Here is a 13,906-nt window from a genome sequence, read left to right as displayed (position 1 = left end):
ATTCACTCTTGTCACCTTTCTTATACAGTGGTTTAATTAAGGTTTTCCTAAAATCATTGGGTACTTCCCCTTTTTCAAAAATCATGTTCATAATCTTCAGTAGCTTATTCCTAACCTCAGAGCCACCATATTTAAGGAACTCATTAATCATACTATCAGCACCTGGGGCCTTATTATTTTTTAATCCTTCTAGTACTGTCGCTAATTCTTCCTCACTAAACAAATCTTCCTTCACATCCAAGGTATCACAAACTTTTTCATTTTCATCTATATCTTTTCCTGCAACTGTATCTCGGTTTAGCACATTCTCAAAATGTTCCACCCATCTTTCTTTAACTTTTTCCTTATCACTAATTGTGGCCCCATTTCTATCTTCAACTGGGACTAGTCCGGATCGGCTACTCCCTTTCAATTTATTAACATGCCAGTATAATATTTTACTATTATGCCGTCTAGCCGCTTCTTCCAGATCCTCAGCAATTTTATCCATCGCCTCCATTTCACATCTCCTTAGTTCATATTTTAATGCTTTCTCCACTTTCTTTACATTCCTTTTGTTTTCATACGACCTATCGCTCAGATAATTCTTATACAAACCCCTTCTACTCTCTATTAAACCTAAAGCTTTTTCACTAATATTCCTAGTTGCTGTCTTAGCAATCTTCCGTAGGACACCATCAGCAACTTCACAAATTGTTTTTCTGAAATTATTCCATCCATCTTCCACATTGTCAAATTTTAAACCCTCAAGTTTAGTACTCAACTGTTCCTGGAATTTTTTTCTCAAATTTTCATCCTGAAGTCTACCAACATCATAACTTTCCGGGAGGGAGTTACTCTTCCGAAATTTCAGCTTTAAATTAACCTTAGACACTACTAGATGGTGATCTTTACTTTTAACATCAATAACGGCACTCCTATACACCCTAGTATCTTGTATTGATCCTGCTAGTCTTCTGTTTACAATAACATAATCAATAAGGTTTGCTGTCTTACCATCACGTGAATACCATGTCAACTTATGGGCCATTTTGTGACCAAACACCGTATTGGTTATAACTAGGTTGTTATACCTACAAAATTGCAAAAGCCTATAGCCATTACTGTTTTCTTTTCCTACACCAAAATTACCTAGGCTAGGATACCATCTATCCCTATTTCTACCAACCTGGGCATTAAAATCTCCTAGCAAAAACACCATATTTCTACCTGGTACCCTGTCTATTTGCTCCTGTAACTGTAAGTAAAATTCATCTGAGTCACTAGTATCTCCATCAGTTGGTTCAATGGGGGCATATACTACTATAACTGATACCCTAAACTTTTTAGTCATAAAATGAGCAATTAGTATTCTATTATTAATACCTTCCCAGCCTAAACAAGACTTAGCAGCTTCCTTATTCATCATGAGCCCTACTCCCTGTCTATGTACCCCATCCTTCCTTCCTGAGTAAACAAATTCTATGTCACCTAATTTCATGCTTCCTACCCCTGGGATATGAGTTTCTGAAACTCCTAATAAATCCAGTTCAAACCGTCTGAATTCGTCAGTCAAAATGTCGATGCGATAGTCATTTTTTAACGTCGTAACATTCCAAGTTCCAATTTTCATGTTCTTTAAATCTTTGAAATTATTTTGGCCTCAAGAAAAGCAGTGATCCCGGATACCAGTGCAGGATGGGGACCAACATATCTTCTCAAGTCTACACCGAAGCGCTTAAGCCGGCTTAGAACCGGACAGCAAGAAGTCCCTGGGACCTCCAGTAAGTTGGAGGCTTTGTGCAATCCTGGGCCCATCTTGGTCACAACATGGTTTTCAGCACTTGGCGATGCTCTTCTATCAACTAGAGTCGAAATCCTGCACAGACAGTCCCAAGCCTATTACCTCCGACTCATTATATATTCATGCCTACAAATATTATGCTACTACGGGGAGGCAGCCCATAGTAGATAAATTAGCTAGGAAGAGGTTTTTCAGCCCGAAAACGCCCATCAAAACAAACCAAGCCCAGAAAATTATCCAATAATCAGAATCCCGTACGAGTGCTGTGTTGTTTACTAGGCTATAATTTCCCACGTTTTTTACTCTGGGCTGAAGGTATTTTATCAGGAAATCAGAACCTGCGTAACGCAGTCCATTGCTGAGCATGGGAAAAAGCTTTTTTTATTATTTTTGCCAGCCTCCACTTCTTTGTACTAATTTCTTAAGCTTTCAGCCTAAGTAAATATGTTCTGAGACCATACTGTCTATGCATGGCGTATGATAACAAGAAAGGAAATAATAAATGAAGAGAGAAAAATCAAATAGGTGAAAAAACGAGGGTTTTGTCAGCCAGTAGCAAAATATGAAAATGAAAATCAAGCAAATATTTCGACAAGGACCTCCACCAAATCGTCCTCAGTGTAAAAAAAATGTATATATAGGAAAGAGGAAAAAACCAAAAAACAAAAACAACAACAAAACCTACGAGAGGAGAAAAGACACTGAATCAAAAGACAAAAACCAACTTGAGATCAATGAAAGAGTAGTTACCAATTGGATTGAATAAATATTCTTTACCTTGCAACAGAATTTGCCTGTCTGCAATTTCGGTTTTCATTAGACATGCGAACAGGCTGTCTTAAATTAGAATGAGCGAAAATATTGATAGGGTCTTTTAATATTAAGTTGTTATAAAATGGGCTTAAGGAAATATCTCCCGTATCTCTATTTATAGCCAAATTTCTGTCTATATGGGTTTTTTTTTTTTACCTCAATTGCCTCTTTAAAAGATTGTGGTAGGCCGTTCAGGGTAAATATTAAAGTTGCCTCTTCACAAAAGAACTAAATGGTCAGGATTTATATATATATATATGCTGGGCCAGAGCTGAATCAAAGTTGTCATTTTTATTTCCAAATCTCAAAGACTTATCTATTGAAATTTTGTGTGAATGCAATCGTTCCCCTAGTTGTTGATGAGTCCTGCCAATGTAAAATTTTCCACATGAACACGGGACTCTGTAGATACCCCTACCTAGTATATGGTCCGTTATATCCTTTCTAGAGTTGAAAAAATGTTCAACTTTTTGTTCAGTTTTAAAAGAAACAGAGAGATTATATTTAAAAAATTTGTCCAAGTTCCTTGCTGAGTTTCGAGACGCATGGTAATTTAGTACAAGTTTTGTTCTCAATTGCCAGTGAAACTGAATCAGGGGGGACGGGCTCCCTATTTTCCTGTGTTTCCTTTTTTAATCGTCAATCTATTATGTTTTCAATGAGATTGATTGGGTAGCCATTGCAGAATAGAATATCTTTAACGTAATCTAACTCAGATTTTACATGATTACGTGAACATAATAAAGTAGCATTTGGGACAATCATTTCGCATTTGATGATATTTATAAAAATGGTACCTCGCTATTTTTAAAATTGCATTGAGATAGTAAATGAAAAATACAAAGTAGTAGGTGAAAATGAGATACAAGTCTATGGTTCACCCTTTTCCCCCGTACTTTTTCTAAGTCTGTGATGATACAGAGCAGAGATTAAAATTTTAGGCTAACGACTAATGTAAGTTCTTTCTAAGTCACTGACATTGATTTAATATGTATATCGTTTTCTATTAAGTTATTGGTTGTCCTTTGTTTAAAACCACACCCAAAGGTTTTTTCATCTTCCTGGACTTAGTGACGTAATTCCAGGATGTTTCAATTACATATAAAGCTGAATTTTTACTGGATTCTTCAGTTGAGTTTCAATATCTGCAGCATTAAATTACATACAAAGGGTCCACCATGAAATATGTAAGAATTGAATTATTATTGTTTTCCATTGCTTGTATGATACAAATTGCCTATCTCTTAAATCATTCAGGTTAAAATGGTAAAATTCACAAGATTTAGGTAGAAAAATAGCAATCTGATCTATTAAATTTAGAAGTTTCGATACCTATTAAATGATGAACCTAAAATCAGATGTTCTTTATCTTAACTTACTCTTAGTTTTTAGTTTGTATCTTAAATTTAAAATTGAAATTCGTATGTTTTATTTGGTATTATAAAAAAAAGTCTAATATTTGAATTTTTTTCTTTTCTCCTGGCCTAAACTGTCTTTCTATGAGCTTTTCTTGCTAAAATCCCTGTATCCCTGTTTCCCTATTCAATTGGCTCACTTCTGATTTTACATATTTAGATACCTTTAACAGAAAATTAAAATAAACATGCCTTGCAGGGCGAAATAAAAAGAAAAAATTATGGGTGTGTTTCTAGCGTAACTAAGACGTTGCTATTTTATAAATGTGCCCATTGACTTAAAATTTGTAATTCTATTTTCATATTGTAGAGAAAAAACTATTCGGTCATTTTCACAACAATTCATTCCCAGTTTTCCATACTTAAAATGTAAATAAAAAATATTGTTGTAACTTCAAAACAAATAGCCAGTTTCAAAGAGTAGTAGTAGTATGTTCTTTGAAGCAAAACTGCTTCAAAATTAAAAATTAATTCTGAAAAATTAATTAAATTAAATTTCAGAATTAAAAATTAATTCTGAAAAATTAATTTTCAGACAACAAACCCTGTTAACTGCAAGTTTTGAATATCTTCTTCAAGATATTCAATATCTTTTTACTTCAAAGAACATACTATTGCTACTACTACTAGTAGAAAATCACTCAAGTGCCATTTTTCAAAACAAAAATTTGACCAAAGTTGGTACCATTGCTCCCAGTATCCTAATTTTAGTTCACATACTTATATTCTTGTTCTTCCAAACTTTGTATTTCCAAACTGTAAAAAGAAAAATTAAAGGACTCAGTAAATAGTAACTGTATTTCAAAATAAAGTTATTCTCTTGAAGAGATTTTAAACAGTTAAATAATTATATAGTCTAATCGAATAGTATATATTTATTCCCAGGGAGACGTTTCGAAAAAAAAAAATTTGTTTTACCCTCACAAAAGAAAACAATTTTTTTAATATAAGAGGAAACAACCCACACAACTATAAATTTGACCAGTTTCATCAATTCTACCAGCTAAGCAATAAAATGCTTTAAAATATTTTCTTCACTAAATAAAAAAGTTAGCATGATCCAATGATTCATAATTAAATACAACAAGAAAATGATTTAGAATACGTATTGTCATACCCCTAATAAAATCACTTAAAAATAGTTTTATTAGATTACAAGGCAACCCATGTGATAATAAATCATACTTTAAGACATCCGATTTGCTAGCACAATAATCAAACAAGCATAATTTCAAAAAAAATTATATTCTCCACGAACTCAGCTACCGTTTTTCTCCAGAGTTGTCCTTTGCTTCGTTCTATTCGAAAATAGTTCCTTTTAAAATAATCTTTCTTTTAAGGTCGAGCATGAGCATTGCTATATTTTTTTAATAACAGAATAAATTAAAGTTGGAACCTAAAAGCATGTTCAGTGAAAGATCATCCATATTTAACTTATACCAGTATGGTTTAGTCATATTAAAGAATTCAGCTTGAATGATTTGCTTCCTTCTTTTTAGATTCTTCTTTTTACTATCGCTGTTGCTACCATACTGGCTGAAGAGGCTGAACAGGCTGAAGAAGTGCTACAAGTTGCGGAAACAAAACACTATAAACACTACCCATCGTATGGATATCGTAGCTATGGTCACCCATCTTACAGTTCATACAGCTATGGCCACCCATCGTACAGCTCCTACAGTTATGGCCACCCCTCTTACCACTCATATAGTTATGGCCACCCATCTTACAGCTCCTATGGCAGTGGCTACAGATGGAAGAGAGACCTTTCTGAACTAGAAGCACCAGTTGAAGAAGCACTAGAAGGTGCTGAAACAAAGCACTATAAACAATACCCATCATATGGATATCGTGGCTATGGTCACCCATCCTATAGCTCTTATAGTTATGGCCACCCATCTTACAGCTCCTATGGCAGTGGTTACAGATGGAAAAGAGACCTTTCTGAAGAAGTATTAGAGGGTGCAGAAACAAAACATTATAAACATTACCCCTCATACAAATACCGTAGTCACTACCCTTCTTATGGCTATGGCCACCCATCATATGGATCTAGTTATGTCAGATATCATTAGTAAAATAGAAAAATGGCTTATTTATAATGGCGTATTTTATAACGGCTTATTATTTAACAAGGATTGTTATTATAAATGTCTTTCTTTATTATACCCTAGGTCTTCAAAAACTAGTTTAGAAAAGTGTTACAATTTCACCTTGTAAAATGACTTTAATTCGAAGTTTCCAGGAGGGGCGTAGGTACAGTATCTTTAACAGGGGGGAGGGGGCAAGAGGGGTGCTGTTGAAATAGATACTATTCAAGGGGTAGAATAGAAAAGTAACTATTGAACAAACACGGTACTTCGTGAATTTAAAAACATTACGCAATATATTAAAAAAAATAAACAAACATCAAAAAGTCATAAATATAAGTGCTGGTGATTGGCTTTTACTAAATTGTCAGTAATGAACTGTTGCAGACGATAGTAGTATTGCGTAAACAAGCTTTCGGCTGGGCAAAGTTAAATGTCGCATATACTTGACTTTTTTCAGCTAGATTCACGATCAACACTGCTGTACATATCCCCTTTCGCTTCCTCTGGACCCTACGCCCAGCACAGGACGCTCAATCTCAAAATTGAACCAAGCTCTATTCTAATAGCTTTGGGTATCAGGTTATTCATTTGCTCGCAATTTTGAATGGATTTTGACTCTGTAAGATTTAATTTGTTGCACTAAACTTTTAAGATACGTAATTTTTTTATAATATTACTTCTAATTTTTTATATAATTGATTTATTTGTAGGTCCGCCTATATATATTAATAAAAAGCATTGATATCAGTGGGCCACATAAAGCAGAACAAAAACCACATGTACTGCAATAGCGCTGTCAAAGTAATAATAAGGGAAGTCACATTATTGCTACAGGTTGTATCATAGTATTTAGTGATATACTCCCCACATTTAATAGCGACCTTATTTCAAATTTGAAAGTGTTTGAAAAAGTTAAGATTAAACTTAGAATTACTAACTTATCCGTTGGGCAATGTTTGGCAAAGAATATCCAGGAAATCTGAACAATTCTTGGCATCATTATGGCAGAAACCTTACTTTCATCAATAATTGCCAGCGAGACCAATTGGAACGAAATATTGACTTCTAGAGTTTGAAAATTACCATCCTCAATGTATCGTTGTTAAAAAGATGAATTCTATAAAAGTTACGCAAAAGTTTGACTTCTGTAAGTCGGGGCATGGGGAGGGGAGGGTTTTTAATTTTCTGGAGAGGGTATACACTGAATATCGTGTTTGTGTCTATAATTCTCTCCACAAAAAAAAATCGCTTGGTTTCCTAGTTCTGCGTGATAAAATTGATAACAATAAAAAGGAGTAATAGGTAGGTACTGCATATACGTACACACAAAATTTCAAAATTGTGAGAAATATACACATATTTTGTTTAAATTCACTATATTCAATACTCAAAAGACATCTCATACAGCATGCTAATGCAGAGATAAATGTCCTAAAAGTAGCAATGGTGTTGTGTGAAATGTGACTAAATTTAGTCATATTTCCTAGCTTATTTATAAAAATATTTAGAAGAGGGAAAATAATAGAACTCGGCATAGTATTGTACATACAAGCAGTCCTACATTTGTTGGTTAGTATGTGAATCCAAAACGTAAGGAAATGAAAGTTATCAGCACTTAGATAACTTCTAATTAGATATCAGCACTTATTAGGCATTTTAATGACAAATAAGAGAATCCAGAGTTTCAACTAAATGCTGGGAATAAAAATTGAAACAATTAAATGATTCTTTGAGTGAATCTCATTCTGCCAAATCGTAAGGTCAAACTACAGCTGATTTGACCTATCTAGCTATAGTACGAATATTTTTATAAGAAGCACTAAGTCTTATTTTCTTTTTCAATGATTTCTTTTTCAATCACGAAATTATATTCACTGTATATCTTAGTCTATTATCAGCTTCTTATACTTCAAGGATTCGATTTGTGTTCTATTTGCACATCTAGAGGGTTTATTCATTTCAACTTTTGAAAGTTTTAATACAAAAAAAAATATATTCTAAACTGATAGATTTTTGGAAGCATAAGCAATTTCAATATCAGAGGAAGAAATTGACCTGAGCAAACGTGGCGAAACAGAAAACATAGAATTCTTTTTTTATTAATTTTATACTTGACCCGGATTACATTTATACTTGATGATTTGGTTTTAAAGGTAGAATATTTGGAAAAAGTATTAATTTGGAACATATTATAAAGTGTAATGGAGGCCAATTTTTTTCGTTTCCCGAAAAAACGAAAATGCCCGTTAAAAACGAGCGTGGGTTAATTAAAAAAGAATTGTCAACTCAAAATAAAAAGCAAATTTAACACTTAAAACTAGTAACGGTTTTAAAGATACTAAATAAATCATAGTTTTCCCCAAATTATTAGGGGTGGTGACCCTGCATGATTTCTTGACCTCGCTTTTTGGAATTCTAGTTAAACATATATGTAAGGAAATTTTAATAACAAATGATTGGACTGAATCTTGATTGAACCGATGATTCAGATTGAATTCTGATTGAATTCAGGGTATTGGGAAAGGATTCATTAAAACAGAAATTCAAACGTTTATTGATCTTTTTACACTAAAAGTTTTGATCATATTTCAAGGCATTGACGACTTCTGTGACTTTGTGTGTGCAAAAAAAAGAAAGAAAAACATATCTTGTGCTGACAAGAGACGAAAAAGTTGCGGCTATAGATTATCGGAAAAGGACCTATACCAACGGAAATAAAAGCTATCCCGTCCTCTTTAGGCAATTCAGTAAAACAAATAAGTTTTTTTGACTGAAAGTAAGGAACAATTTTAAAACTTAAAAAGAACGGAAATTATTCGAATATGATATTTTTTATTTTAGTTTTATAATTAAGGAGGAACTCAATCCCAAAAGAACTGAACCATGTTGTTCATTCGTTAGATACGATCACGTCCCATAGTGAAACACAAAATAGCCCATAACTCCTACAACTAGAGTCAGATCAAAAAAGTAGTAAACGATTAGTTCCACCTTCTCTAATACCTCTAGATATGAAAATAAATTTCCCTTGACTTTAACAACAACACAAGTATGTTGGCCTTGTGGTCTTCATCGTGACTTTTCTGAATCATTTAAGTTTAAGTATTTCATTTCTGACTTTGAATTTATCCCATGCCACAGGCGGGATTGAGCCCACAAAAACCCTGATCATGAAGACTGATTTCTCCCACTGTGCGGAGGCTTAGTATCACTTGATTTGATTTTCCCGCTTGCTCCTTATTTACTTTTATAATTACAATATACAGGAGCAACTAAGCCAATAGCTATGGTCAACGTGTTTATTTTTCGGAATCCAACTTGCAACAGAGAGCCCTAAATCCACCGGATACAACGTTAACTGTTTTCTTTCTTTATCTCAAAATGATTCTTTTGCAAAAAAAAAAAAACTGCTGTAGACTGAAGTGCCTTCGTATTACACGTGGAATGCTATAAATAAAGTATTTGAACCACGAAAACAGGGTAAGACAGTCGACGGCCAACCCATTATCTTCAAAGTTACCACGATAGGAAGACTCTACACCATTCACCCCAATCAACATGAATGCTTCTTTCTCTGCCTGCTTTTGGTGAATGTCCTCGGTCAGACGTCCTTTGAGCATTTGTGAACTGTAAACGGTACTATACATGACGCTTACCGTAGTGCATACCAAGCTCTGAATTTATTGGAGAATGACCAACACTGGGATAAATGCATCAATGACGCGTGCGAAACGTCAACTCCAAGTTAAATTCACCTATTATTTGGAATCATACTAACAACTTGCTCTCCTTCAGCTCATACAGAGTTATGGGAAAAATATAAATCGAAAATGACCGAGGATATACTTAATCAAAAACGGTTAGAGACTTCAGATTTGACTTTTGATTTTATATCAGAAATTTATAACTACACTCCGGAACAGCCGAAATGTTGCTGCCTGGTGGAAGAACTGCTCATTCCGCTTTGAAATTGCTTCTGAATTTGCATTCTACAGAAACTCTCACGTGCAATATTTCCAAATCATCTGGGATTGGTAAAGTATTGCAGCAATGCAAACTTATTATTTGGGACGAGTGCACAATGGCACACAAAAAATCGCTCGAGGCTCTGGATCAATCATTGCGAGATTTGCGAGGAAATTCGAAACCCTTTGGCAGCACATTAATATTGCTTGCGGGAGATTTCAGGCAAACATTACCTATAATACCTAGATCAACCCCTGCAGACGAAATGAATGCTTGCCTGAAAAATTCTAATTTATGGGCACACGTAAAAACATTAAAATTAACTACAAATATGCGTGTCCGATTGCAAAACGATGACTTTGGTCAAACATTTTCAGATCAATTGCCGGCAATTGGAAACGGAAAGCTCCCAGTAGACTCAATTTCAGGACGTATAAAACTACCTGCTGAATTCTGACTTGCCGTAAAAAAAAATCTGACTTGCCGTAAAAAAAAATGGAAAACGTAAAACAGGCAAAAGTCTTGTCAGGGCCTTTTGAGGGTGAGGCTGTTCTTATTCGTCATATTCCCATTATTCCAATTTAAAAGACTGCAATTCCAAATTGGATTAGCATTTGCAATAACCTTCAACAAAGCTCAAGGGCAATCCTTAGAAAATGCTGTATAGATCTTAATACAGATTGTTTTTCCCATGGACAATTGTACGTTGCATATTCGAGGGTCAGTAAACCTGACAATATATTTATATGCACAGACAATGGGACAGCGAAGAATGTTGTATATTCGCAATTTTTACGTAGCTAATTTATAGTGTATATGTAAATCTATCTCTTTATCTATCTATATAAAAATAAGTTGTTTTATTTAAGAATTAACGACGCTTCTTGACTACTAAGGTCCCTGCGTGGGCCCTGCAGTGCATTCCTGCAGCGTGATTCGACCTGTTGGTCCCGTATTACCAAGCTAAGGTCAAATCCACTGCGCCACCACAGGACTAAAAATAAGTTGTATGTATGCATGTTTGTTTGTTTGTAAAAAGAGGGTTTGCATATGACGTCATTATAAGACGTCACATACATTTGCAAGTTTTGCGCAGTTAAAAACATATATATCTATCTCTATTCACAGATAGTTCACAGGGACACAACTACAAGGACGCGTAGCTAATTTGGCGCGTAATGACTTATGCGCGTTGGGGGAGGGATCTTGGAAGGGGGCGTGAATCACCCCCACTATCTAGGTCCACATCAACAGCTAGTATAGATATATATCGTATAGATATATATAGGTATAGATATATAACACTAGTATAGTATATATACACACACACACACATATATATATATATATATATATATATATATATATATATATATATATATATATATATATATATATATATATATATATATATATATATATATATATTATGTGTTTGTGCTGTTGCATTGGTGATTTTTCTTTTCATGATATATATATATATATATATATATATATATATATATATATATATATATATATATATATATATATATATATATATATATATATATATATATATATATATATATATATATACTACCAGGGTAGGTTTCTATATATGAATTCTCACTGTTCTTTGGGTTCTAACCACAGACAGTGCTAGGTCCCGGCGGCTTCGCCGAGACAAACTATCAACGCATAATCAACACATTATAAACACATAATCAACTCATAGTTGCAAAGCCTTCATTTAACCATGAGTTTGTCCGCCATTCCATAATTACTAAATTTCCAAACCATTGATAAGCGAGTTCATGAGCAACAATAAAAGCAATCCTTTGCTTCCTAACATGCCATAGTGGAAACAATGAGTTCACTAATCTCTGTCGAGGATGATCGCAAAACAAGTTTAATATCAATCCCCTCTTCTGAGAGACCCATCCAGCCTATAGCAAGTAAATTATATCCTCCCCGAAACAATCCAGAGAGCATAACTGTGTGGGTGGATTTTCCACTAGTCACGGAGTCACTGTCCATGCACGGCCTTAGGCCAAGATGATTTGCCACTTTCCACACAGCATCATTAAGCGTTGGCTCTTGAAGTAAACAGGTCTCAGCGATTTCCAGCCTTCTCCCAACTGTTCCCATAATTCATTAAAATTCCATTTCTCAACCTTCTTACAGTGATCAGACACTTCAATCTCAACCTCATTGATTGGGTAATCGTCCAGAATGACCCAATTCGGGTTACCACTTATGTCTTCCTTGAGTGAATACAATAATTTGGCTGGGAAAGAGCCAACCGAAACACTCACTGATTCTGGGAATGCCAAACTAACATAAATTCTACCTTCTACATTATACTCAAGGGTAGGGCATGGGATTGAGGCATCTATACCAAATCCGTTGGAAACTCCAAGTTCAACAGATACGTTTTCAAGGACTTGATTATTGATCGTGTTAAAACAAATAAATTCCAAAACAATATGATTATTGAAAACATGCTTTACAAGCCTTACGTAACGCTCCATGTCAATATCTGAAAGTATGATTGGATCTGACATCTTAAAAAGGGGTCCATAAGCAGCAAATTCGGGGAAGTCTGGAAGAAACTTAAAGCTTTCCTGCGGTAAGTCAGACTGACTTTGTTTTGGTCTAGCAGCTAATATCGTTTCAATAGCAGGCAGCTTCTCAGCCAGTGCTAACGGTACCGTTCCTATATCAAATGACCTGTCAAAATCTCTAGCTTCAATGTACGCAAGAAGGGTCTTCTCTAGCATAGGGAGAGGTACTTCAAGTTTGATTAATGTATACAAGTTTTTTTGAATTAGTAAAACGTGAAAAATACTTGCTCTGTCTTGCACTTCATCATCAGGATCGATTTTGCAGCGATCCAGCACAACTAAGAAATCTGGCAAAAGGTCTGGACAGAGTGTCCCAAAGTATGCAAGGGCAGAAATAGCAGCAGCACGAACATCAAACTTTTCCAGTTGAGTACAATTGTAGATATAACGAATGTAGCGACGAGGATGTTTGACTCTTGGACCTTCTTGGCCCAACAGGTACAGTATACGAACTGCTAAAGAAGTATGCTCACAGTCTTCAATAAACTCACATAGGTAAGCCAGACCGAGCTCTTTGGCTTCTGGGTTGTCCTCTATAATTGCAATAATTGCATCAACTGTGGCATTCTTATATTCCTGGCCTCCCTCTTTACTGAAGAAACTGGCAAGAGTGGACAACAGAGAACCATACTTCTTTGGGAAACGACGGCACAACGTACGAATGTTTTGTACAACCGCAATCTTCAATTCATCTGAAATATCAGAAACAAAATTTGAAATCTGCCGCATTAGCCTGTCTACAGATGACTCATTGCATGTATTAAGGAGGGTTGTATTAGCAAGTGTTGACACCAAACGATTACTATCGCTGCAAAGATTTTCCAGATCTAGATTGCACGGGTTGACTATACTGGGATGTATTGTCAGTACCATATTCAGTGTCCTAACAGCAGCATATCTCATAACAGCCTTGCTGCTTGCCAAAAACAACTGCAAAACTGAAACTGCTGCCTTGAGAGAGCCTGAGGGCTGATTCTTCAAATTTACAATAGCAGCTGCAGCTTCATACCGTACCATGTCTGATTTGTGACGGGTACAAGTTCGCAAAAAATCCATTAAATGTTCGGAATCGTTCCCATCTTGAGTCAACTTTGCAACGATACGAATCAGGAAGCACATAGCATAGGGAGAATTAAGATGATCGAGGAGTTTTTCAAACATCTTCATTAAGTCTTGTTTGGCCCCTTTTCTGGTATTATAATACAAGGCAACACATTGATACTGTACCAT

General features: G+C 35.0%; 2 protein-coding genes across 2 annotated transcripts; one reads left to right on the top strand and one right to left on the bottom strand.

Moving 5' to 3' along the window:
* The first annotated feature begins 3,706 nt into the window (after window positions 1–3,706).
* Window positions 3,707–6,162, top strand: LOC136040898 (shematrin-like protein 1). Its single transcript, XM_065725312.1, has 2 exons — window positions 3,707–3,783; window positions 5,511–6,162. Exons 1-2 carry the CDS (start codon window positions 3,775–3,777, stop codon window positions 6,084–6,086), a joined length of 585 nt encoding a protein of 194 aa, XP_065581384.1. The 5' UTR covers window positions 3,707–3,774; the 3' UTR covers window positions 6,087–6,162.
* A 5,735-nt stretch (window positions 6,163–11,897) lies between these two features.
* Window positions 11,898–13,906, bottom strand: LOC136040726 (coatomer subunit gamma-2-like). Its single transcript, XM_065725031.1, is given in 2 exon segments — window positions 11,898–12,138; window positions 12,141–13,906. Coding segments are annotated over 2 exon segments (2,007 nt in total).

This window comes from Artemia franciscana, chromosome 21, assembly GCF_032884065.1.
Source record: "Artemia franciscana chromosome 21, ASM3288406v1, whole genome shotgun sequence".
NCBI classification, from domain to species: Eukaryota; Metazoa; Arthropoda; class Branchiopoda; order Anostraca; family Artemiidae; genus Artemia; species Artemia franciscana.
The sequence above is the reverse complement of the archived record's forward strand: the minus strand, read 5'-3'. Positions and strand labels throughout refer to the sequence as shown.